At 50.0% G+C, this 24,814-nt stretch overlaps 1 protein-coding gene and 1 pseudogene across 6 annotated transcripts in view; one reads left to right on the plus strand and one right to left on the minus strand.

The window, feature by feature from the left end:
- Window positions 1–24,814, minus strand: part of FBLN7 (fibulin 7) — a 48,549-nt gene that overhangs the window by 15,732 nt on the left and 8,003 nt on the right. For 5 of the 6 annotated variants that reach the window (XM_072770225.1, XM_072770223.1, XM_072770228.1 and 2 more), the window contains exons 2-3: window positions 10,814–10,973; window positions 5,998–6,168 (exon numbers count right to left, since the gene is read on the minus strand). In XM_072770225.1, coding sequence (XP_072626326.1) covers window positions 5,998–6,168; window positions 10,814–10,973 — 331 coding nt within the window. Of the gene's footprint in view, window positions 1–5,997; window positions 6,169–10,813; window positions 10,974–11,314; window positions 11,426–24,814 lie in introns of those variants that run through there. The other variant, XM_072770226.1, reaches the window with a different exon arrangement.
- Window positions 22,345–23,075, plus strand: LOC140601392 (DNA excision repair protein ERCC-1 pseudogene; annotated as a pseudogene).

A 24,814-nucleotide genomic window follows, 5' to 3' on the forward strand; every position in this document is an offset into this window, starting at 1 on the left:
AGATTTGCTTGTGTTAATATCTATACATAGGTGATGCTAAACTTGCATATACAGTCCTACATAAAAGTCTGCAAGGAAATTCACAGGTTTTTAAACATAATCCCTTATTTGTTCATTCCACCATTGGGTAAATTAGCCAGCTGGTCTCTTAGTAACTACTAAGTGGCTACTGTAGCAAAGGAAGCTGTCTACTCAAATCTTTTTTTTTTTTTTAAGATTTTTTAATTCATTCGTGAGAGACACAGCACATAGGCAGAGGGAGAAGCAGGCTCCCTGTGGGGAGCCCGATGGGGAACTTGATCCCCGGACCCCCAGATCATGACCTGAGCCAAAGCAGACACTCAACCACTAAGCCACCCAGGTGCCCCCCACTTTTTTTGGTAAAGATTTTTATTTGAGATGAAGTGAGAGCACGATCAGAGGGAGAGGGAGAAGCAAACTTACCGCTGAGCAGGGAGCCTGATGGGACTCCATCCCAGGACTCCAGGGCCACGCCCTGGGCTGAAGGCAGGCACTCAACCACTGAGACCCCCAGGAGCCCCTACTCAAATCCTTTTTTAAAGATCTCTGAGAAAAGGCCTCATATGCAGCAGTTGAGCGAAGTGTGTGTGCTCTAATCTGACTGCAAAATACCCTTCCAAGCCCTTGATCCACTGCTACAGCCTTGCTTTTCCAGTATCCTGGGGGCTCGGGCCTCGGTGGGCTTCTCCTGTCTGCTGGGCCCTCCCTCTCCATCTGACCTTTCAGTGCTCTTCAGGTCCTGAGCCACTTCCTTTCTGTCTCTACTCTCCTCACCCTTGCTCTTAACCACGGTCTGTGAATTTCAATCCCATCATTGTGCTAGTAACTCCCAAGTGTGTATCTCCCACCGTCCGCCTGTCCACCTGACTTCTCTGTCGGGAGAGCCAGCCTCAGGCACGTGGTCTTTGGAGCCCCATTTGGCTGAATGAGAATGGGCCTTGGGCCTGGAACGCTTCCTTAACATGTGCTAAAGATCCCAAGCCGCTGTGGCCTCTGCACCTCTTGGGAGAGCTTCCTTTCCCTGGTTCATGCTCAACGAGTGTTCTTTGGTTCTGCTCACATGTGCATGTCAATGACCCTGAGCTTCCAAACATTCAGACTCCATGGGAAGGGGTTGGAGAGGGGTACACACCTAGGGATTGCCCGTGTCAGCTGCTGAGAGACACCTGCTGGCCACCCTGAACCGGCACTTCTGAGGCAGATCTTGCTCTGTCTCCTCCCTACATGAGCCACATGTTGTTCCATCCGGTGCCTGACCGTGCTGTGTTTCCCTCGGTGGCTCCACTACTAAGATGCAGTGGCCAGAAGTGCCCAGCGTCCTCACTGGGATTGGTAACGGGGTGTTCTGCCTGAGGGTCTCCTGATGGTATTCTGATGCTTGATGGTATTCTGATCAGTGACCCCCCCCACAGGTTGCTTAAAAACAAATTTCCACTGGTTGCTCAGTCTGCATTATCTCTATAAATGACACCATGCACTCCAACATTCAAGCGGAGTCGGGGAGCCTTGACTTCTCTTCCATGTAGATGGCCCACATGGGGTCGTGGTAAGTTCCATCAGTTCTGTCTCTAGGTTTGCTCTCAACCTCCTCTCTCCCCTGGACTTCAGCAGCTCCCACGTGGTCTCCCAACTCCATTCCTATCCTCTCTAGCGCACTTTCTACGCAGCAGCAACACACAAGTCCAATTACCACATGTCTATCCTACACCTGTTTATTGTGCTCTGACTACAACCCCGCCTCCCGCATGGCCTCCAAGGCTGCAAGGGCTGGCCTGTGTGTTCCCCCACTCTCCTTGCTCACGCTCAGCTCACACCTGCTCCGGGAGCAAGGCTCTATACCTTCTTTCTTTGTTTCCTCAAGCATGCCAAGTTCTTCCCTTCCTGAGGGCTTCCTTGCACCTGTTATTCCCTCTTCTTGAAACAGCATCTTCCCCTGCCACCCCACACCCTGCTCATCATGTGACTGGACCCCACACACCCTTCCACATCTCTGCATACCCACAGCAGCCTCAGAGAGGCCCTCCTGTGTTCCCACCCTCATCATGTTCTCAGCCCCTTCTTAGATCCCTTCAAGGCACTGACCACAAACCCCCATTTAACCTTTGTATTTGCCCATCTGTTTTGCTTGCTTCCACCTTCGCAGGTGAGCACCTCCCCCCCAAGGTTGGCCGTGTCTCTTAGATTCAGTGTGAATCTCTAGCAATCTTTTGTGCATTGCTGTTGCTCAATGAAAATTGGTTGAATGAATGAAAGGTTAAAACGAATGAATAAAGGTTAAAAGGGGGGGGGAAGAGGGGAAGAGGTGACTGCCCCAAACAATTCTTTTTTCCTAGCATGGAAATAAGGGGAAAAGTTATTTATTTCTCTCAAGTTTTTTCTTTGGTTACCAGTGTTGTCAAAGCAACAAGGCCTGTGGCTATGGTTCTCCCAGTGCAGAAAGCTTCAGATCTTAAAAACATACCCTTCCGAGAAAGAAGGGGAAAAAGGGAAATAATCCAGGGAGCCAAATGGCTGCTTTCCATTCTGGAGCTTTGGAGCCTACCTCTCTGCCCACAGGGCTTTCTAATGGCAGGATTATGTGCAATTTCCTTCCATGCCAAGTTGGGTTCATCACCTTCTTTCCAAGCAGCTGGCTGTGGATGGGGTGGGGGCAAGTATTACAGAGCTGCTAAATCTTTCACTGTCACTGACATTTTGGTTCTTGAAATGAATCCCCTATGATTAAGATTCTTTTCTCTCTGTGGTCACAACACAATGACCACAAGACTGCGGATATGGAAAATGAAGCGGGTGCATGTGTAGCTAAGATTCTAGGGCCATCTGAGGTGTGGTGTGTGTGTGGTCACTGGATTGCTGAACCCCAGCCCATGTCCTGCCCACACTGTTAACACTGTTACAAGAGGTCACCAAACAGCAGATTGAAGTCCTGCTTCTCCCTCTTGACAGGCTTGGGTGGCATCCCTTTGAGGCTCTTATTGGAGACAGCATCCATGAGTCAAATCAATTCCTGCCAGGGACAGAAGTGTCAACACAGGGACGAGCCACTAACCCAAGGAGACGTCATGTGCCATAGCTGGTTGAGCCCCTGGGCTATGACATATCAGAGTCTTTTTGGCCCATCACGATCACAGGTTAACTCCCATGACCAGTTTACACTTAAAGAGATGAAAAATATCCATCTGGGGTCTCCATGTGGAATGGCCACAGCCTCGTTCCCTGAGCCAATCTTTCCCGGGTTTTAGGTAGTTAATGTGGTCCCAGTAGAAGTCCAGTGTGGGCAGTGCCAAGCAATCCTCAGGCAGCAGGGGGCGGGGGGTGAGGGATGTCAGGGAAGAAGGACAAATAGGAAGGAGGCTGAGGGAGAGGGGAGACAAAGAATGCATGGCAAATCTGGTATAAGGTGGTAAGTTCAAGGGTGCGAGTCAGGAAGTGCACCATGTTGGACAATGAAGAAGGCCAGCAGGCTTGCCAGCCACACTTGGCATTGGTCCTCCAGGGAAAGTCTGATCTCTACATCTCAGGAAAGTAGACCTCTCAGTGGGGCAGGGTGGCCTGATCTTTGTAAGGCCTTCCCAAAATGTCAGTGCAGGTGAATGTGAGCACGTGCAGGTAAGTCTCACCTGGTCAGGGCTGACACAGGCCCAATCAGGAAGTGGCTCTACCTTTGGCTTGCCGCAGGCAGCATTCTGATTGGTGAGGGCCCAGAATGCATCCATGCTTCAAAACTTTCAATATCTTCTCCCTCTGGCAGTGGCCAAGAACCACTTTGGTGTTTCTCAAAATTGAGTTAATGTCAGAATCACATTAAAAATGTAGTTTTCAAAAAAAATAATAAAAAATAAAAATAAAAATGTAGTTTTCCAAAGTCTCATCTCTAAAGCTCTCACCCAACTCTGTAGGTCTTTTGAGGCCTCAGAGCCTGCCTTTTACCAAGCTTTCTCGGTGACTCTGGAGCACCTGACAGTTTGAGAACCACAGCACATAAATCATGGTACAGTAGGACGCTCTTTTACACAGAGGGGTCCTGCTGCAGGGAGACAGGGTGACCTGACACATGCAAGCTCAAGAGGGAAGCTGGCCGACGTGCTCAGAATCCTCAGGGGAGGCATCCTAGCCAGCTGCTAAGGTGGAGCTGGGCTGTGGGGAGCATTATGGGGTTCTACCCTTGTTAAGCTGCTATGTATTCCTTTGCTCAAGCCGTTCCTTGTAACTATGGTCCTGACCCTCTGGTGTTTCTTACTCATTTGCCTAAAAACACATTCTTTCAGCTATCTCCTCTGATGATCTAATGTTTTCAGTGAAACCACATCGTGCTCACTGTAAATGCCTATCACTACTGACATCAGAATACGTAGACAATACCTGAGCAAGACAGAAAACCTATGGGCAAAATGTGTTGAGCAGCATGGCAGTGCTTAGTTCAAAGGAAGTGAGCATGCAGCCAACTGCCCCCAACTCCAAACCCAGAGATAGCCCTGGAGACAGAGGGGAAATCAAAGGACCTTGCCAGCACCATTTATGGTGATGGGGAGTTGACCACCATCCAGGCAGATGCTGGGGGCATCCCATGGAGGATGATGCAGCCATTGGAGCACCTGTGTGCTGCAAGAAAGAAATCAACAAATTGAGTCTTTAACTCAATCTGTAAATTACAAATGAAGACATCCAAAGCAATGACATGAGATGTCATTCTGTTCCCACCTCTGCTGCCATAGTTTGTCACCCATAAGGTGCTTACCCTAGATGGAGATTTTTCAGGTTTGGGGTAAATCCAGATACTGGTATTCCCCCATTGTGTTTGCCAGTTACATAGTTGATGGTTTTTGGCTGGTTCCCAGCTAGATCTGAGAGCTGGTACCTGCAATCAACCTTCAAACCATTGTTTTTCCCAGGAGATGGGAAATGGAAGTCTTAAATCCATGAATGGGGTTCTGGTTGCCCTGGGCTCTGCATGTCAACCCACACAAGCTGTCTCTGGAGAGCTTGGGGGGGGGGGCAGAGGGAGAGAGGGACTCTTAAGCAGGCTCCATTGCCCAACATGGAGCCCAACAAGGAGCTGGATCTCACGACCCTGAGATCATGACCTGACCCAAAATCAAGAGTCAGACACGTAAGTGACTGAGCCACCCAGGTGCCCTGAGATGATATATTTCCTAATGTTCCATTGTATTTTCAAGTATTCAAATCTCTCTACACTGCTCTTGACAACAGACTTATTTATGTAACATGTGCATTTCTCTTTCAACTCTTGGGCTAAAATCATGGACATTCTGCCCCTGTAGACATCCTATGAGCCCTGCTCTAAAAATGACTGGTATCCATGACTTGATGAAGATCCATGACTTGACCACAGACTTTTGAAAAACCTCTTCTGATAGAGAATGCCAAGTCTGATTTTCCTCTACATTAAGAAAGTACTGCTGGTGAGCTGAGCAGAGAGAAAGGGAATGCTTTATGCTTTCATGCCTGCCCCTCATCCAGGCTCTCTCCTGGAGCCTGTCTACCCCAAGTCCCAAAGCAGACACAAAAGACACCTGGGCATTTCCTTAACCCTACTGGTCATCAATAGTCTTGCAAACTACAGCCCCAGGACATCGGTAAGAGCCCATCACCAGAGCCTAGAGCAGAGTGAGGTGTTGAGGAGCACAGGCTCTGGGGTCAGCGTGTCTGGGAATGAATCAGTTTAGCCTGTTCCCCAGCTGGGTGGTCTGGGGCAAGTTCTCCCACCTCTCCCTGCCTCAATTTCCCCATGTGCAAAGCAAGACTAAACTGGTGAGAGGGTTTGGCAGAGCTCATGCTGACCAGCCCAGGCCTGGCATGGAGGTAAGTCACTGGACATGTGCGCCACTATTTTGCAGCTGAGGAATGGTGGAGGCATCAGGCAAAAAGTGTCCTGCGGAATGACCCTTCTATCCAGCAGACCGCTGCTGGGCTGCGACGGGTCCAGCCGAGGGAGATGAGAAGAAGAGTCTGTACCTTGACAGTGGGGCTGCTCCCCTGACCAGGTGCCGTTGGAAAGACACACCACGCTGCTGGGCCCAACCAGCTGGAACCCAGGGTTGCAGGTAAAATGGACTTCATGATCCACTAAGTACTTGCTTCCAAACTTTCTGCCATCGGGAGGGGCGTTCAGAGCAGGGCAGGACACTGTAAGGACAAAACGAAGGCCCACAGTCACTTAACATCTCTCTCTGTTACAAGGCTTCTCATCTTGAAGTACTCCTGTGTTGAGTGTCTCCTCTAGGCTATGCTCAGCGCTGGACAATTTCTTTCTTAAGATTTATTTGTTTATTTGAGAGAGAGAGAGAGAGAGAGAGAGAAAGATTGAGGGAGGGTGGCACAGAGGGAAGGAAAGTCTCAAGCAGACTCCCTGCTGAGCGCAGAGCCTGATTTGGGGGCTGATCCCGTGATCCTGAGACCATGACCTGAGCCAAAACCACAAGTCGGACGCTCAACTGACTGCACCACCCAGATGCCCCAGTGCTGCACATTTTTAATGCTATGTCTCATTGAATCCTCAAAGTACTCTTAGGCATGGATGATACATGCCCACTAGTGAAAGCTGAGCTGGCGCCTCAGAGACACCAAGGATTGAATATAGAGCTGGGCAGCGTGGGAGGGTCAGAGCTGGGACAACCCCTACCCATCACCCTCACCAGTGGGTGCGGCTGGCCCACCCACTCCGGCCTCCCAGGAGCTCCAGATACCCTGGGTTTCTTAGGCTTTCTGAACAGGCCATGGTCGGGCCCACTTCTAGGACTTGGCTTTTGTTCTCTTCTCAGCCTGGAATGTTCTTTCCCCAGAACATCCCCTCTCTGGTTCCTTCTCACTCTTCAGGTCTTGACTCGAACGCCACCACCTCCCAGAGTATTCTCTGGCCACCTCGCTTAACTAAAACCTCCCCAGGCACTCTCTACCGCATAAGCTGACTTTGCTTTCTTCTTAGTATGTGTAATTGTTGGAGTTGTCTTCTTGACGTATTTGTTGTCAGTGTTCTTCCTCCAAACGCAGCTCGAGAGGGCAGGGGCTTTACCTGGCGTTGTACCCTTGATGTGGCCCCAGCCCCAGCCCAGTGCCTGGCACACAGTGAGTGCCCAATACATAATTCTTGAACGAACGAATGAATGAAAAATTGTTTACTGAGTGGCTTATCATGTGTCAGGCACTATATCAGGTGCTTGGAATAATTAGTAACCAAGACAGACAAAACCCAGCTCTTGGGAAGTCCCCTTCTAACAGGTGTGACCATCAATAACCAAGATCCATAAGCAGATGGTAGAGGGTGATAAGAAGTGGTAAGTGTCATGTAGGGAGTGTCATGTAAAGATAGGGAGTTAGTTTGGGAATACCAGGGGAGGGGCCCAATCTTGAATGTGGTGGTCAGGGTAGGCCTCATTGGGGCAGAGTTGAAGAAATGAAGGCATAATTATGCAGACATCTGCGAAAGACAGAGGGAACGAGCTGGTGCAAAGGCCTGTGGTGGGACTGCCTGGCAGGTCTGAGGACTGTCAAGGGGAGCACAGTGACTACAGTCAAGGGGAAAACAGTCGGGGAGGAAGTCAGAGAGGCATCAGGGAGTCAGAGAGGGTTTGAGCCGAGGCATGAAGTGGCCGACTTCCATGCTGACAGCACCAGCTGGCTGCAGCCTGAGCACGAGGTGTCGGGTATGAGGCAGGAAGGAGGAGGCACAAGCCTGAGATGAAGCCTGGTGTGGACCAGGGCAGGAACTGGGAGCAGAGACAGGCGGCTTAGATGCTGGCTGTGCTGTGAAGGCAGAACCAAGTGGATTTCCCAAATGTGTGCTGTGGGCTGTGGGGACACAGAGAAGCTCTCCACTCCTCCTCTACCTGTGGCCGGGCAGTCTCCCATGGCCAGCATTTGTTGAGTGAAAGTGCCAAAGGTGGGACAGGTTGGATTTAGATTTTGTTTAGTTAGAAATTCAGAGCCACTCCTAAAACGCTTTAAAATAAGTTCCAAGTGTCATTTGTGAAAATGCTCTTGGGGTTTTAGACAGATGGGAAAGAAGGTGCTGGTTCAGCTGTGCTGGCTCTGCCCACACAGCTCAGGCCCTGATGAGCCTCCCTACTCCAGAAGACAGCAGGCAGGCCGCTGCGGCTCTGCCCACATATCCCACCCGCGTCCTGCATGCAGCAGCCACGGCAGGCTGGCCTGGACAGACAGGCAGAAGCCAGCCCCTCTGAGCACTCACGGTGCCCCCTGGTTATTGGGAGACCATCACTATACCCCTTTCCTTTAGTAAGCCTTCAACGTGGCACCCAGTGTTAATCACTTTGTGAGCTGGAAGCCACAGTGAGCTCACATCCCAGTGCATGGGTGCTCCCAGATTGCAAATAAATGCCTTTATAGCTCTCTTAAAATATCAACTTACTTTATTGTGCTGAAAGGGATTGCAGATGCTTTAGGGGAAAGGAGTAGGATCTCTTTGGGGATAAGAAATCTTTAAAATCCTCCAAAAGAAAAACCTACCTGCTGGGACAACTCACAGGTGAATCATGCCTGAGTCAACGCAGCAGAATCTGGCACACACACAGTAGGTGCTCAGTAAATGTCAGTGAAATTAATAAACGGGTAAAGACCAACTGCAAATCCATTTCCAGTCACTTCTCATACGGGAGCCAAAGGCCTCTGTCCTGCAGAAGGACGTGCCTCTTTGGCTGACTCATGTTGAGCACAACGTGGTGAGGCTACAGAGCCACAGGGAAGCTTCCTGCAGCTTCTGGAATGAGGTTACTAGGTAAGCTGTGAGATCTGCAGTGGAGTAATCCTAGAGATTTGGTAACAGGAATGGAACGAGGCTGCCTTGATAAGCCCTGACGCTTACTGGGTGTGTTGTTCCCCAGAAAGAGATGCTGGGAAGATAGGAGGGCAAGTCTTGAAGAAGGCCAAGAGTTCTCCAGGACCAAAAGTTATTCTTCCTGACTCCTAGCAAATGCCCTTAAAAAAAAAAAAAAAAAAAGGGAAAAGACAATTTCCCTACAACCTGCAAGCTTCTGGCTTCCTCCAGGTACAGACCCAGCTCCCCAGCCCCTGCCCTGTGGCAAGGGTCCTGACAGCTGCTTGCCTCCCCGTCCAGCACACAGGAGAGACCAAACATACCATGGCGGTATCTAAAAAGAGAATTGGCCACTTTAAAAAATCTTGTAGGTTTCAAGGAAGAAAGACCCTACATCTGGCAATGAGAGGATCAGTAATGTAACCATAGCTACCTGTCCGTCTGTTCTAGTGGACAGAGGCCTCCAATACAACACAGAGGCAGGGCTGTTTTATGAATGATCCCTTGCAAGTTCTTTTTGGAAGCTCCCAGGGACCATAGGAACTATGATCCAATGAAAGCAGAAAAGCTCTGTGCTGTTGAGCCTCTAGCAGGAAAAAATAAAAATAAGAGTCAGATCTGGTATGCAGGACTGCTACCTCACTTCTGGTGGCCTCCATTTCCTCATCTAGAACACAAAAGAAGGATGCCCCGCCTGCCTCTCAGGGTCTGGCTGTGGTGACCCCCCCTAAAGGCAGGGGCCTCACGGTGCCTTGGAAAGCATGAGGACCTTGGCAGGCAGGTCTAGCTCTGCACCTGTATAGCCAAGGAAAACAACCGCAGACTCAGTGCTGGGGAGGCTCTGGATCTGCTACCACACTCTCTGAAAATGTAGGAAATCCAATGCCTTTCCCAGGAAACTTCATCTCACACAACAGAGAGGGCCCTTACTGTGTCTCAAGTGAGTAAATGACATCAGATGTGCCACAGGTTCATGACTTAGAGCAAACATGATGAGTGCCCCCCGACCCCTACCACCCTGAGGAGCGGCCAAAAGAAATCCACAGGAAACCCATCCAATGGCTCCATAGTGAAAGCTCTTACTGGGACCACTAGGGAAACACCCAGGGTCAGTCAGAATCCTACGCTCTGGGGAGGGAGTCTGCGGGGCTACTGGAACCTCACTGAATGGGACTTGCCCTCAGCAGCATCCCCCACCGCATCCACCACCAATGGGGGACTCACGTCAGAGGACTAGCTATCATGCCTGAAAAACTGGAGCCAGTGTTGTTTCATGGGTCGTAGAGGGCATGGCACACTGGTGTGGGATGTTGATGGAGGGGAGGTCAAGTGTGTGTTTGGGGACCGAACTCTCTGTGATTTCCATCGTTTTGCTGTGAACTTAAAACTGTTAGGAAAAAAAAAAAAAAAGGAACCACCTGGAGTCTACCTGGGTGAGGACAGGGCAGGGGAAAGCAGCTCATGCTCTAAAAGCCCTGCTTTTGGACAGTTCTACAAGGATGACAGGTGGATGAGGGAGTTACCAAGCCTAGAATGAACAGGTCTGAGAGGAAGTGGGTGACATTCAGATGATAGAGAGGAGAGCCCATGGGATCCCTGGGTGGCGCAGCGGTTTGGCGCCTGCCTTTGGCCCAGGGCGCGATCCTGGAGACCCGGGATCGAATCCCACGTCGGGCTCCCGGTGCATGGAGCCTGCTTCTCCCTCTGACTGTGTCTCTGCCTCATTCTCTCTCTCTCTCTATGACTATCACAAATAAATAAAAATTAAAAAAAAAAAAAAAAGAGAGAGGAGAGCCCACAGATGCTTTTTTGACATACTCACTGCGTTGTGCTCCCTACTAACCAGGCTGTGAAAATGGGCCCCTTGCAGGAGGCAGGGAAAGGCCTGGGGACCTGCCTCAGGACAGGATGAGGCATGCAGGTGGGATGGGCAGGGAACCCACAGGGGAAGGGCCTGGGTGTGCTGCGGCCCCAGTGGTACAGATGGGGGGACCTTACCTGGGGGGGCGCCCGGGCCCACTCTGTTCACGGAGCTATGCAGTGCGGCCAGCCGGCTCTTCATGTTGCGGATGCCCTCGGCGAAGCGGGTCTCCTGGCCCTTGAGCACCTGCTGCAGTTGGCGGATGGCCGCGAGGAGCTGCTGTTTGTTGAAACAGTTCTGCGGGGGAGAGAGAATCGGTGTCACCATTGCAGCGGCCACCTCAGTGCCACACTCTCACTCTCAGCTTCTGAGAGGTCACCTGTAGGTCCTACTGAGGCCTCTAGGCCCCAAATGGCAAGGCGGCTCCCTAAGCACAACATGAGCGAGGGTGGCCTCACAAGACTCCCCGACATCTGGTGCTGAGCTGGGTCACCAGGCGGAGGCCCCGAGCACACAGATCACAGCGCCAGTTCGCTTCTCGACAAAAACAAAACTCCTGCTTTTTGGAGCAAAGGGCAGAACTGATGATTCTAAACAATCGGGTGGTTGAGCAGTTATTTCAACGCCAAGGGCCTTACAGTCAGTAGTCTGTTCCTTCAAAGGACTCCCTCATTCTTCACTCTGAATCAATGCTCTGAAATCTGGGCTTGGTGACCTTGTTCTTTCTTTCTCCTGTGAACATTGTTGAAAACAGATAGATGACAAAATGTATAAAACAGGCAAAACAGGAACACTCTATGCTTCCTGTACCTTTTTAAAAATGCACCAAGGCAAAGACAAAAGAAACTCAGTAGAGTTAAAGAGTTCAGTGAAAGTCAACACCCAGTTCGATGGTCTCTAAAAAGCTTAAGAAATAGAAAAAGGTGGCACGTGTTTATTTATCATGATAGACTGTCTCACTTCAATCAACACCCAGCATCACACTTAGGGATAAACATCTCAAGCTTTCCAGTCTCAGTTACCTTTGAGAGCCAGCACATAAAAAGGAGTAAAGGAGGGGGTGAACACAGTAGGCCCTTGGCCTTGGGGGCCGTCCCCTGGGAGCTGTGTGTTACCTCGGCATAGCCTTGTCTAACCTGACTCGCGTGACCTGCACAGAACAAAGGAGAGCATCAAGGAGATAATGAAGGTTATCTCCAGGGAGTGGCTTATGGATCATTTTTTAATTTTATTTTTTTGTACCTAATTTTTATTTTATTTTATTTTTTTGTACAATGAGTACTGGTTTTTATAATTTAAAAAAATTTTCAAAAAGGCAGCAGGGCAGCTGGAAGTCATGTGGCCGCCGCAGGCTGGTTGGCTTCCAGCCTCGCCAGTGGAGCGCTGCCGCCACGGTGGAGACAGAGCCACGGCCGCTGCTCCCGGGGAGGCTGCCAGGCCGCTGCACCTTGGGGATTTCACCAAACAGATGACTCACTGGCCTGGTTCAATGGATGCTTTTGACACAGCTGAATCCCCAGTTGCCCCTGGAACTCGTTAATCCATGGGGGCTCCTTGGCCTCCACCCTACCATGGCCTGACTGGGCCTAGCCCCAAATGCAACTGCTGGGAAGGGAAGTTTTGTTTGTTTTCCTTCTTTCTCCCCCATTGTGGTCCTTCCCATGCAGGTTCTGGGGTCCCCGGGCAGTGACCTCCTGCAATCCCCTACCTGCCCAGCACCGCACAGCCATCTCACCCAGACCTGATTCCCCACAACACATCCACTCCCTTCTCGTATAAGCTGCTGCTGCTTATACGCTCGATCTCAGCCCAAAGGCCTAGACATGATTAGGAGCTGCTTTTATAGATGGCTGCGTGACTTGTGTGTAATTTGCATTCGTGAAGTTCCTCACAGTTTACAAAGCTAATTCTGATTCAGAGACTACTTGGTAGCAACCCTATGAAGGCCTGGGACTGCCTCTCTTTCATAGATGAAAATATACAGGCTGGGGTGCCTGGGTGGCTCAGTTGGGTAAGTGTCTGCCATCCACCCAGGTCATGATCCCAGCGTCCTGGGAGTGAGCCCCGCCTAGGGCTCCCAGCTCACTGAAGAGTCAGCTTCTCCCTCTCCTGCTGCAGCTCTCCTCCTGCCTGTGCTATTCTCTCTCTCTATCTCCATCTCTCTCTGTCAAATAAATAAATAAAATCTTCAAAAAAAAAAAAAAAAGGAAAAGAAAACATATGGGCTGAAAGTCAAGCAACATTCCCTAAATCATGCAGCTTAGGAGTGATAGAACCAAAATGGGAAGCCTGGTGACCTCCATCCTAGAGTCACCAGCCCCAAGTCCCAGGCCCCTCGACTGCATGTGTCCCAGTGGACTCTCATGCCCTGTCTCATCTGTTCTTCACACATCACTGTGTGGTGAATGGTCTGACCGATCAATTTGTACTAGCAATTGATAACTCTATGACCCAAGCAAAATATCCCACAGGAGTGCAATTCAGACTCTTGTGCAAGTTTCGAGTGAGGGAGTAGGGTTGTGGGGGTGGAGGTGGGGAGGGAGTGGAGGAAACATCCCCGAGCACATTGAGCCAGGTGAACAGCTGCCCTGCTTTTGTACAGGTGTCCAGGGTCTTGACAGCTGGGAGAGGGTTCACTGGGCCACAGCTGCTCTAGGGGACATGGAAGGGCTACATTTTGAAGTAGGGAAGAGGAGAGCAATGTCAAGGGGATTGGTGCCATGAGGGTGGTGCCATGGGGCTCCAGTAAGTAAAGAAAGAAGGTCAGAGTATGTGGCGGAAAAGAGGCCTAGGTTCTGCTTGGTCACTGAGCTGCCAAGTATGTCTAACTGGCTCCTGGGTCCAAGCACAGCTGTCTTCTGCTTCTAGTGGCACTTTCTGGAGCCCTTCCCAGCACCTGCACAGTGGACAATAGGCACCAGCCTCTCAAGGCTCATTACAGATGAGATGTGCTCACCTGGCCGGGCACAATGGAAAAACCTTCAAGACCAAGCACAGTGGGGCTGCATCCCAGGTCGGGAGGGCGATGGCAGGGCTTCAGGCAGACTTACAGAGGGAAAGTCTCAAAACCCTGGCCCATCCCTGCCTTCCATTTCACTGGGGTGAAGCTGACAGAACAAAGAAGGTATAAGAAAGAACTTTGTAAGCCCAGAAGTAAACCCATACACTTACGGTCAATCAATTTATGACGAAGGAGGTAAAAACACCCAATGGGAAAAGAACAGTCTCTTCAATAAATGAGTTGTTGGGAAAACTGGACAGCCACATGCAAAAGAATGAAACTGAACCTCTATCTGATACCATACACAAGAACTCACTCAAACTGGATTAAAGACTTGAACATAAGACCTGAAACCATAAAACTCCTAGAAGACAACAGCGGGAATAAGCTCCTTGACATCATTTTTGGCAATGATTTTTTGGATTTGACGCCAAAAGCAAAGGCAACAAAAGGGAAAATAAACAAGCAGGACTACATTAAACTAAAAAAGCTCCAGCACAGCAAAGAAAACCACCAACAAGATGAAAAGGCAACCTACAGAATGGGAGAAAATATTTGCAAATTATATATCTGATAAGGGATTAATATCCAAAATATGTAAAAAACTCATCTAATTCTATAGCAAAAAAAAAACTAATTAAAAATGGGCAGAGGAACTGAATAGATATTTTTCCAAAAAAAGACATACAAATGGCCAACAGGCACATAAAAAGATGCACAACATCACATTTCATCAGGGAAATGCAAATCAAAACTACAATGAGCCCACCTCACACCTGTTAGAAGGCTAGCATCAAAAGGACAAGAAATAACAAGTGTTGGAGAAGATGTGGAGAAAAGGGAACCTTCATGCACTGTTGGAGGAAATGAAAATTGGTGTAGCCACTATGGAAAACAGTATTAAGATCCCTTAAAAAACTTAAAAATGAAACTATCATATCATCCAGCAATTCTACTTCTGGGCATATATTCAAGGGAAACAAAACCATTCTCTCGGAAAGTCATCAGCACCTTCATATTTGTTGCAGCATTATTCACATTAGCTTGGAAGTAACCTCATGCCCACCAATGGATGAAAAGTTTTTAAAAATGTGGTATACATAAACAGTGCAATATTACTCTGACATAAAAAAGAAGAAAATCTTTCTATTTGAGACAATATGGGTAGACCTTCAAATAAGTCAGACCCAGAAAGACAGATGCTACATGAACTCACTTATATGTAAAATCTAAAATACCAAACCCAAAGCTATAGCAAACAGATTGGCAGTTGCCTGAGTTGAGGGGTTGGTGCATGGAGGAAATGCATGAAGAAGGTCAAAAGGAACAAAATACCAGTTATAAGATAAATAAGTTCTGGGGATGTGATGTACAGCATAGTGGCTCTAGTTAACAGCATGTATTGTACATTTGAAAGTTGCTAAGAGAGTAGATCTTAAAAGTTCCCATTACAAGAGAAAAACAACTTGTTACTATGTGAGCTAATGTCAACTAATTGTACTGTGGCGATTGTTTCGCAACATATACATATATATGTCAATATATATGTATACAAATATGTATATGTATATCAATATATATCAATTATATCTCAATAAAACTGGAAAAAATAAAAGAAATAAAGTTCCTAAGATAGAAAGAAAGAAAGAAAGAAAGAAAGAAAGAAAGAAAGAAAGAAAGGAAGAGAGAGAGAGAGAGAGAGAGAAAGAAAGAAAGAAAGAAAGATCCTTGTGATCTTGGTAAGCCAGCATGCCGGGGTCAGGGCCAGGGTGCCAGGGAAAGCAGAAAATTATTGCCTTTTGACATGAGGTTTGATGGGCCTGTATGGCAGTTGCTACTAATACGGGATCCTTCTTGATCCCAAAGTGCTTGAAATGGATCCTTTGAGAGCCATGCTCAGAATGTGTCACCTGGAGTGGGACTTTGGCACAGGCATTAACTGGGTTCATCTGCAGAGCTGGGTGCTGAAGCTGGAGTCCTCACAGACCAAGTCAGGTGCTCAAGAGGTCTGCGTTATGGGAACAAAACGGGTCATTGGATGGGACTAAGGAGGTACGTGCTTCCCCTTTCCAAACTGAGAAAGCTTCAGCCTCTTGCTTGATCATAAAAATAAAGCATTACTCCCGGCCAAGCAATTCAAAATCCTGAAAACACATCAAAACAAAGAACAAGTCCCATGACCAAAGACAACCACTGTTAACTTTTTGTTTGTTTTTAGCTTTTGGATTAGACACAAAGGCACACACAGACAAGTATCATCTTGCAGACCCTGGACCACAGAATGCAGGTTCTAGATTGCTCTTTCTTCTCCACACTGGAGCGTGGCATCGTTTCCCTGTCAACAAGCACAGCAACTTGTAGGACCCTGGGCCTCCACTTCACTTCTGGCCCCTGTGCTCCTTTCTGTCTGGGGAACGGGCTCCAATCATCAGCCCCCCTCCTCTCCCACACCCACTACCCTCCCCTGACCTGGGCCACTGAGGAGCAGTGGCCTGGAAAGAGTCATTTCCTCTCTGTAAACGTGGCCCTTGGCAAGGTCAGCCTGAGGGGGAAGCAGGCCCAACCCCCAGGGTCCCCAACCTACACCGCAGCCTGGCCCCGCCACAGCGAAGGCTGGCTTGGGGCCACCCCTACCCAGCTCATAGTCCCAGACCCCAACTGTAAACCCACGGCAGGCCCCACGTGCCGCTTCACAGCCAATCTGCCATTCCGGTGGGAAGGCTGGGAAGGCGCACAGCAGCCACGCCGGGCGAGGTCAAGTCAAATCCGGATGGGGCTGGCGAGGTGAGCGCTCCTGCAGGGAGGGATGGGCAGACCCCGGAGGCTGAAGAGGGGAGTTCCTTTTTAATATTTTTCTTGAAAAGATCCCCTCCACTGGTCTAAGTTTCCATCCCCTCTAAACCTGGCCCCGCGCCTGGCTTATGCCACTGACAATAAATAACGAAAAATAGTTTCCATTTCTTGGAGTTAATAACCTTCTTTGAAATGGAACCAGGAAGAGACATGCGGTGAACCTCTTCCATCTTTGAGGGGAAAACACCAGGATTTACGGTGTCTGTGATCAAACCCCTCAAAGGGGAGGCACCTCATGTCACCCAGTGCGGATGGCAGTGTTTGCAGAGAGGACGTGAGCCAGTGAAAGAAGTAGCAGCAGAAGTCACCCCACCTAGCTGCTCCCCAGCGGGGTGGAGGTGGCATAGACGGTTCTGGAACACACGGGCCAGTACCGAGAGCTGGGAGGGTAGAGGCACTGGTCCAAAGGCTCTTGGAGGTAATGCAGCCACAGAACTATGCTCCACACATCCTGCCACCCCCGGGAAAATCTTGCGCACCTTCCCCCCAACCCATTCTCTCACAGTATTTACTCTGGAGGATCTAACGGACACTCCTCAGCACTTACGACACTCCCCTTTCTCTGAGACTAACCAGTGTCCCGGTAGAGTGGGCCTCCAGAGCCATTTTATACCTCAAGACCCTACCTGCTGGGCTGGCCAGGGATGGACAAAGACAAAGACGTTATGTGCCCCCTACCTCAGCTCACCCTGTCACCATGCCAGAACCCAGTAGGTCTGCCACCCCTGTCACTACATCCAGGCCTTCTGGCCACTTGGGTTCAATTTATAAATGAAATTCAAGCCTCAGAGCCAGCTCTCAAGGCACCTCAGGGCATGGGTGAAACTCCAGGGGTGTGCACGATTCGGGGGGGGGGGTGGTCCTTGAAGCTTTTTTTCTCACATGACCTGGCTTGATGGTCTTTCTTACAGTGGCAGTCTTGATACAGTGACAATTCCCGAGAGCCACCTCGGTGACAGTAGTGCCTCGAGACCCCTTCAGGTGGCCACGGATGACCCCTCAGACTTCAGAGGGGCTGTCTCTTGAGCTGGTTTCTTCTAAGCCACAGCTATGTGTCATGTCAGCATTTTGTTAATGGGAACACAGATGTTTTGATGCCTTTAGGTCTAGGAAAGGACAGAGCACACTTGCCAAATGTGTGCCTGCTAGCCAAGGCTTGAAGCCCTCCGCGTCTGAGTCATGTCGGATTCGTGCATGTTTTTTTTTCTCCAGAAGTTATTTTAATTTTAGGCCAAGTCAGAAGCGAGTTAGAACTCCTTCAACTTCATCCCAGTGACCTCTACCCAGGACTCAGGAAGCGGAGTGAAAGTGGATGCTTCTGGGGGGAAATGAGAGAAATTGCCTGGGGATTTGACTGAGGCCCTTGTATTAATCGGGGTTCTCTAGAGAAACAGAACCAGCAGAATGCATGTTGTATACGTACACATCCTATTGAGAGAGACAGAGGATAAGAGGCAGATTTATTTTAAGGAACTGGCTCATGCAATTATGGGGGCTGAGAAGTCAAAATCTGCAAAGCATGTGGCAGGCTGAAGACCCAGGGAAGAGCTGATGTAGCTTGAATCCAAAGGCAGTTTGGAAACAGACTTCCCTCCATTTTGGGGGATCCTGGTCCTTTGGATGGGGCCCACCCACATTATGAAAGGCAATCTGCTGTACTCAAAGTCTACTGGTTTGATGCTAATCACATCTTAAAAAAAAAAAAATACCTTCACAGCAAAATCTAGATTCTAGGTGTTTGACCAAATATTTGTGTGCCATGGCCTAGTCAAGTGTATACATAAAATTAGCCACCACAGTCCGTCAGCTAGAGTCTCCTTTTGGGGCTCTGGACCACTGGGGTACTCAGGGCATTTGGGGTTTTTATGCTAGCTGTCTCTAATTCTGTATTTACACCCCAATCCCCCTTTTTGTGTATCTTTTACAATGACCTACATGGGCGATGACAACAGAGGGAGCCTAGACCCAGCTATGTCACCAAGTAACTTGTTAGATGCTCACAACAACGCCAGAATGTGGACACATTATTATGCCCACTTTATAGGTAAGGAAGCCAAGTGGTCACTTGGCTACGGTGACACATCCAGAATTTAAAGCCCAGCATGCTTTCTCCAGACCCTAATGTGATGGGATGGCAGGGTCTACTTTAGAGAGGGATCCTTGGAGTGCCAGCTCTGGCCATCTCCTGACTCCTCTCAGTTTAAACCCGGCCCCCTGCTGGCCTTGACGGCCACCATCCGGACACCCTCCCAGCCCACCTCTACCCTGGCTGATTTGCATGTGTGAGAGCAGAAAACAAGTTGTGGACAACTTGGAATCCTCATCACTGAGCATAGGATCTGCGTTCGCAATAGATGAACCAACAAACCACCTCACAGATCAACAAGGAGTGAGGAAATGAAATAAGTGTGCGGCCGGGACAATCGTGTTCATCTCACTGCCCAGACCCCCCTTACTCTTTCACTGGCTTGCTGCCCAGCTAACTTTTGTCCAGTCACTACCTTCACCTACAGACCTGGTTGTGTCTTACCAGCATCGGAATTATCTTTAGCACACATAATGCCCAGCCCAGTGGAGAGCTCAGTTCCCACACATGCACATGCATGCGCGTGTGTACACACACACACACACAGAGTTGTGTTGCACAACCAGGTGCAGTCTCCTGCTGGAGCCCACCTGGTATGCAGGCCTCCCCTCCCCTCTCTCCACTACTTGAGGACCTCAGAACCGCAGAAATGGGGCATGTTATGCAAAATTTAACAGAGTGCGTCTTTTCATTCATTCATGTATTTACGATTCTGCAGATATCTACCGAGTCCCCTATTTCAAGTCAGGTGCTGCTGCAGAACACGGAACCATCCTCATCTCAGTTAGTCCTCCTTGCAGCCCTATTAGGCAGGTACCATTATCTTAATTTTACAGCTAGAGAAGCTGAGGCTAAAGGACACTCAGTTGGTGGATGGTGTGACCACCTTGTGTGCCACACTGCATCTAGCCCACCCATTCAGAAAGCATGTCCTGCCTCTTTCTTCAGCCTATGGGAACCAGGGTAGGGGTCTCCGAGAAGTCTCCCCATCTGCTGGTGACCCCTCTCAGTTCCCCAGGCTGTCCCCTGACACACACATAGACCCTTCCAGGAACGTTCACACTGGGCTGTTGGTTGTTCAGTGTGTGGCACACATGTGCATGCATGTTCACACATGACCCAAGATTTAGGTCATGAGAACTGACATCTGGGTTTTACTGGAAAACGGTGTCTCCTGTGGTTGACTTTGAAAGATGGGGAGGAGAGAGGGCTGAGGAGGGAGGGCCTGATCCCCGTGGACAGCCTGCGCAAAGCTAAGGCACGTATAAAATGGCTGCTTTGAGCTTGGGCATGGTGGGAGACTCGGAGTCTTGGGAGTCATTATTCTAAGAGTAATAACTAGCCTGGATGATGGTGAAGGCTAAATGAAAGGTGTGCTATGTCTCCGGATCTTCCTACACTCTCTAGCCAACAGTCCCAAGTGTTTCTGGGTGTTCTGGGTCCTCACCCTCCCCCCCTAGGATCCTGCTTCCCAAAGTCAGAGGTCAGGGCCAGACGGCATCACTTCCTTGCTTAAGTGTCACCAATGGCTCCCCACCTATGGGAATAAGGCCAACTCCTCACCACGGCGCTGAGAGCGTATTCCTTTCCTATTGCTGCTGTAACAAATCAACATAAACTTGACAGCTTAAAACAATGTACATTTATTATCTTACAGCTCTGTAGATCAAGAGTCCGACATGGCTCTCACTGGGTTGAAATCAGGGTGAGATTCCCAGGTTTCGGGGGTAAGAACATACACATCTTTGGGGGCTATTACTCTGCCTACAGAGCTGTGTGTGATCAAGACCTGCCACTGCCAACTGTGCCCAGGTTGAGCGCCCTCCTCTATCCAGTGAACTCCAGTATCTGGACCGCCTCTGTGTTTCTCCACACACACTATAGCAAGTTTGTTTCTACCTCAGGGCCTTGGCACTGGCTATTTCCTCTGCTCAGAAAATCTGCTCCTAGTCCTCAGAAGTCAGGTCCTGTCCTTCCACTTTGACTGAGAAGTCCCCTTACCTGCTTACTTAGCATACAGTAGCCTCCTGGTCTTCCTTCAAAACAGCACCTCACTTCAGTTGTCTGCCTTTGGATACTTTTCACATTTATCTTGGTTTTCTCTCCCTGCTTGGTAAGCTACGTGACAGCAGGGCCTATGCCCGCCTCGGCTTCCCCTCCCCTACCACATACTGAGCATTTACTATGAACCCGTTCTTTGAATGTCGTGCATTTTCTCCTTAATACAATCCTACGAGATGCGTATGTCTATTTTCACTGTTCACGGGCGGAAACTGATTCATTAAAAGCAGGAACTTGCCCAGGGCATTCAGACAGGAAGAGTGGGAGCCCAGACACCCACCAGGTACTGTGAGTTTTTTCCACTTGCTATACTGCCTCGGGCCCTGCTGCCTCCCCAGGCCCAGAACAGTACCGGACCTGGCAGCAGGATGGGCTCTCAGGACATAGTTGTTGAATGAGCACATTATCTTGTTAGATTCCCTTCTTGGAGAGTACAGTCTTGAATCATGCAATCAGACAAAAAGCCTAAATCACAGGAGCCCCTGAGGTGATAACTAACATGTTTAGCTGATTCTAACTTGTTTGTTTGTTTTCTCACTACAGTGTAAATGACTGGTACTTCTCTGGAAACAGCTTTGTTTCTTTTTTGCCTCTGAAACTACAGATACCCCTTCCTGCCCCAGAACTCCGTGGTGCTTTCCCTTCCTTCAGAAAAGCTGGGAAGCATCGATGCCCTCAGCTCCCTGGACAGTGAGCCCAGTTACAGGTGATGCTCTCTGACCTCAGCCCCTCCTGCAGAGATGGGGGACACAGCCCCAGTGGGCAGAGGAAAGGGTTCCTCCTGGGCTTGGAGGGTGCCCTCCCCTTCTGTTTAGGGTCTAGAGGTACTTTAATCTCCAGCATGAAGAGAAATGTCTGAGTCACTGGACAATCCAGAGGGCCAAGTGGGGCCAACACTCAGCTTGGGGACTTTTAGGTGCCCTGAACTGCCACCAGCCTCTCCCCTAGCCTCTTCAGTCTTTGATGTAAAGAGTTGTCATATCTCAATCTTACTTGGAAACCCAACCCTGGGATGAGTGCCTTGGGCCCTGCTTCCCATTTAGGTGCTTCCCCAGGGAGAGCCTGGTGCCCAGACTGCCAGAGGGGCACACGTTCTCCTACATATGGGGAAAATAAATGATTACTTTCTTGAGGTATAGATTTTACTTATGGAAATGGGTTGATTTGGGTTTTATCAAAATATAGGGAATTTATTTTTGTTTCATGGAAATGTAATGGCCTAATCATAGGCCCTAGGCAGTTACTGAAAAGCATGGAAGACTCTGGTGAAGGGTAGGAAAGGATGTAGAAAGTTCTACCCACCCAGGGAGTCTACCCTGATGTCCCCAGGACCCTAGGGCTGCATAAGCCTTGGGAAGGTTGGCAGCAGTCCATTAGCCTTGCCACTGTCCCTAGGGACCAAGGGAATGACCGGCAACACATCCAGGCTTATATCAACAATCAGGTGATGGCCATCCCTCCTGGGACATCAGGAGCATGGGCAGCTGGCTGGAGGCAGGACTGGGTGGGCATGGAGAATGGGCCGGTGCCCAGACAGTGATGGGAGCAGTTCCACAGACCAAGATGGTTTGATCTCCCTGGAATCAAACCATGTTGTGTCAGTGAGGATGGATCCTCTGGTGTGAGCAGGCCTGGCAGGACACTGGTTCCCAACTGAAAGACTCTAGACGACCCAAGAAAGCATGGTGCCGCTGGTCACATTGTCCTCCTTTCCTAGAGGGCCACATCTGTTCACTTTGTCAGTCCCCACTGCCCAAGGCTGGAGCCAGAGGGGCAACCCTGTGCTGAAGTTTGTGCGGAATGTGCCCTGGGAATTTGGTGACGTGCTTCCCGACTATGTGCTGGGCCAGAGCACCTGTGCCCTGTTCCTCAGCCTCCGCTACCACAATCTCCACCCGGACTACCTCCACGAGCGGCTGCAGAGCCTGGGGAAGAGTTTTGCGCTGCGGGTCCTGCTGGTCCAGGTGGACGTGAAAGATCCTCAGCAGGCCCTCAAGGAGCTGGCTAAGATGTGCATCCTGGCCTACTGCACCCTGGTCCTCGCCTGGAGCCCCGAGGAGGCTGGGCGGTACCTGGAGACTTACAAAGCCTATGAGCAGAAGCCGGCCAACCTCCTGATGGAGAAGCTGGAGCAGGACTTCGTCTCCCGGGTGACTGAATGCCTGACCACCGTGAAGTCAGTCAATAAAACAGACAGCCAGACCCTCCTGACAACTTTTGGGTCTCTGGAACAGCTCATGATCGCATCGAGGGAAGATCTGGCTTTGTGTCCAGGCCTGGGGCCCCAGAAGGCCTGGAGGCTGTTTGATGTCCTACACGAGCCCTTCTTGAAAGTGCCCCGATGACCCCAGCTGTGAAGGAGGAGGCCCTCAGTGTAACAATAAAGCATTTTTTCTGACCCAGAAAAAAAAAAGGGGAACAAAGGGGCCTCCACTCTTCTCTGTAATTAAGCCCCAGATAGGACTTGAGTCCCTTTCCTGAAGGTGCCAGGAAGAGGAGGAGATGGCTAGAGAAGGCTCGAGATGCCCAGGAAAGCCCTTCTCTCCCCTGTCCTCACAGACTGCATGTACTTGTCTGGACGCAAGTGCCTGTGCAGAGTACACCTCTGGGTTACTGTGAGGGAAAGTCTGCATAAACAGCCATAGCCCCCCCACCCCCGCTCCAGGCATCCACAGCATCTGCAAGGAGACTGTGCCGCTCTTCCCATAAGGAAATCTGTTTTCCCACCTCTCGGGGCTATGCTGGCCTTATGACTTGCTTGTGACTGGCGTTGGCCAACAGAATGTAGTGGAAGTGATATACCAGTTCCAAGGCTGGATCTAGATGAACCATGTTGTCTAGTTTCGGTGTCTGATGTTTTGACATGTGGGGCCTTGCTGGCTTGGCAGAGACTGCCCCTCTCAGGACTAGCCAATTCCTAGAGGTAGCAAACAGCTCAACACCCTGCACCCACCTGCCAGCACACCTTTGACATGCAAGCCAACCTGTCCAGAACCATTCCCCCTGCCTTATCTGGCTCTAACACCCCCTGATCCCCAATCTTTTCCCCCTTTCTCCAGTAACCCTGGGGTCAGGCACCAGGTAAGCCCTACACCTCAATCCTGCTAAAATGAGTCAAACTAGTCAGTCCCAACTTGGTTAGCCCCCTGACCCTGTCTCACCCATTCCTTCCCTCAGAAACCCCAGGATAGGCTTTCTAGAAGTTCCCTTCTTTCTCTATGCCTGCTGTTCTCTCCTGAGGCCTCCTAAGGTCTGTCATGCCCCATCTGCTTGGGAACTGTTTTCAATAGCGGTTGTCTCCTGATCTGCTGGCATCACCATACCTGGATAAACCTCAAATCCCAGCTTCATTCTGGAACAGGGTCTCAAGAAGTCCTGTGCATTATGCTCAGCTTCAGCCCTCAACCACCACACCATGTGAAAAGGCCACGCTAGCCTGCTGGAGGATAAGAGGCTGTGTGGGGCAGAGCAGAGACCACCAGATGAGCCCCCCTAGGCCAACTTGCCCCAACTAACCTGGCAGTTGCCCACAGATGAAGGGGGTCCCAGCCCAGAGGGGCCGAGTCTGGAGCAGATCTACAGAACAGCCCAGCTGAGGCTAGCTCCAATTGCCATCCTGGCTTGTCAAATTCAGCTCCAGGGCAAAGCTCCTGCTTTTAAAACCAAAAGCAGGATCCTGGTCTGTTTGGATCCTTGGGCCATGGGAGGCACACCAAGTCCTTGTTCCGTGAAATACAGGTCCATTCTCTCCCACCCCTCTACCCTCCCATCTGAAAGTTGAGCGTTCCTAGGAAACCTTCTGTAAGCCAGGGCAGCATAAAGCAAAGATGCAATTACAATTCATCTATATGGACATTTTTTTTTGAGCTTTCCCAGACGGAGCAAAGATGCTCCCGGACCCCAGGTAAAGCTCTGGCGGCCGGAGGCGAGAAGCCGAGTGCAGTTCCCGGGGAAGGCGCTGGGTGGCGCCACTCTCGCTGCGCTCTCGCCCGCGCCCGCTACCCCCGCTCGCTGCAAAACCAACACCGAACGCGCATTTTTGCTTTTCGCCTTGTTTTTCAAAAACAGCGAAAATCCTCTTCGGATTTCCTCCCGATCGTGAAAACAGGTCATTCCTAAAAGCGACGTGGCGCAACG

Source organism: Canis lupus, chromosome 12 (genome assembly GCF_048164855.1).
Source record: "Canis lupus baileyi chromosome 12, mCanLup2.hap1, whole genome shotgun sequence".
In the NCBI taxonomy this organism is placed as follows: domain Eukaryota; kingdom Metazoa; phylum Chordata; class Mammalia; order Carnivora; family Canidae; genus Canis; species Canis lupus.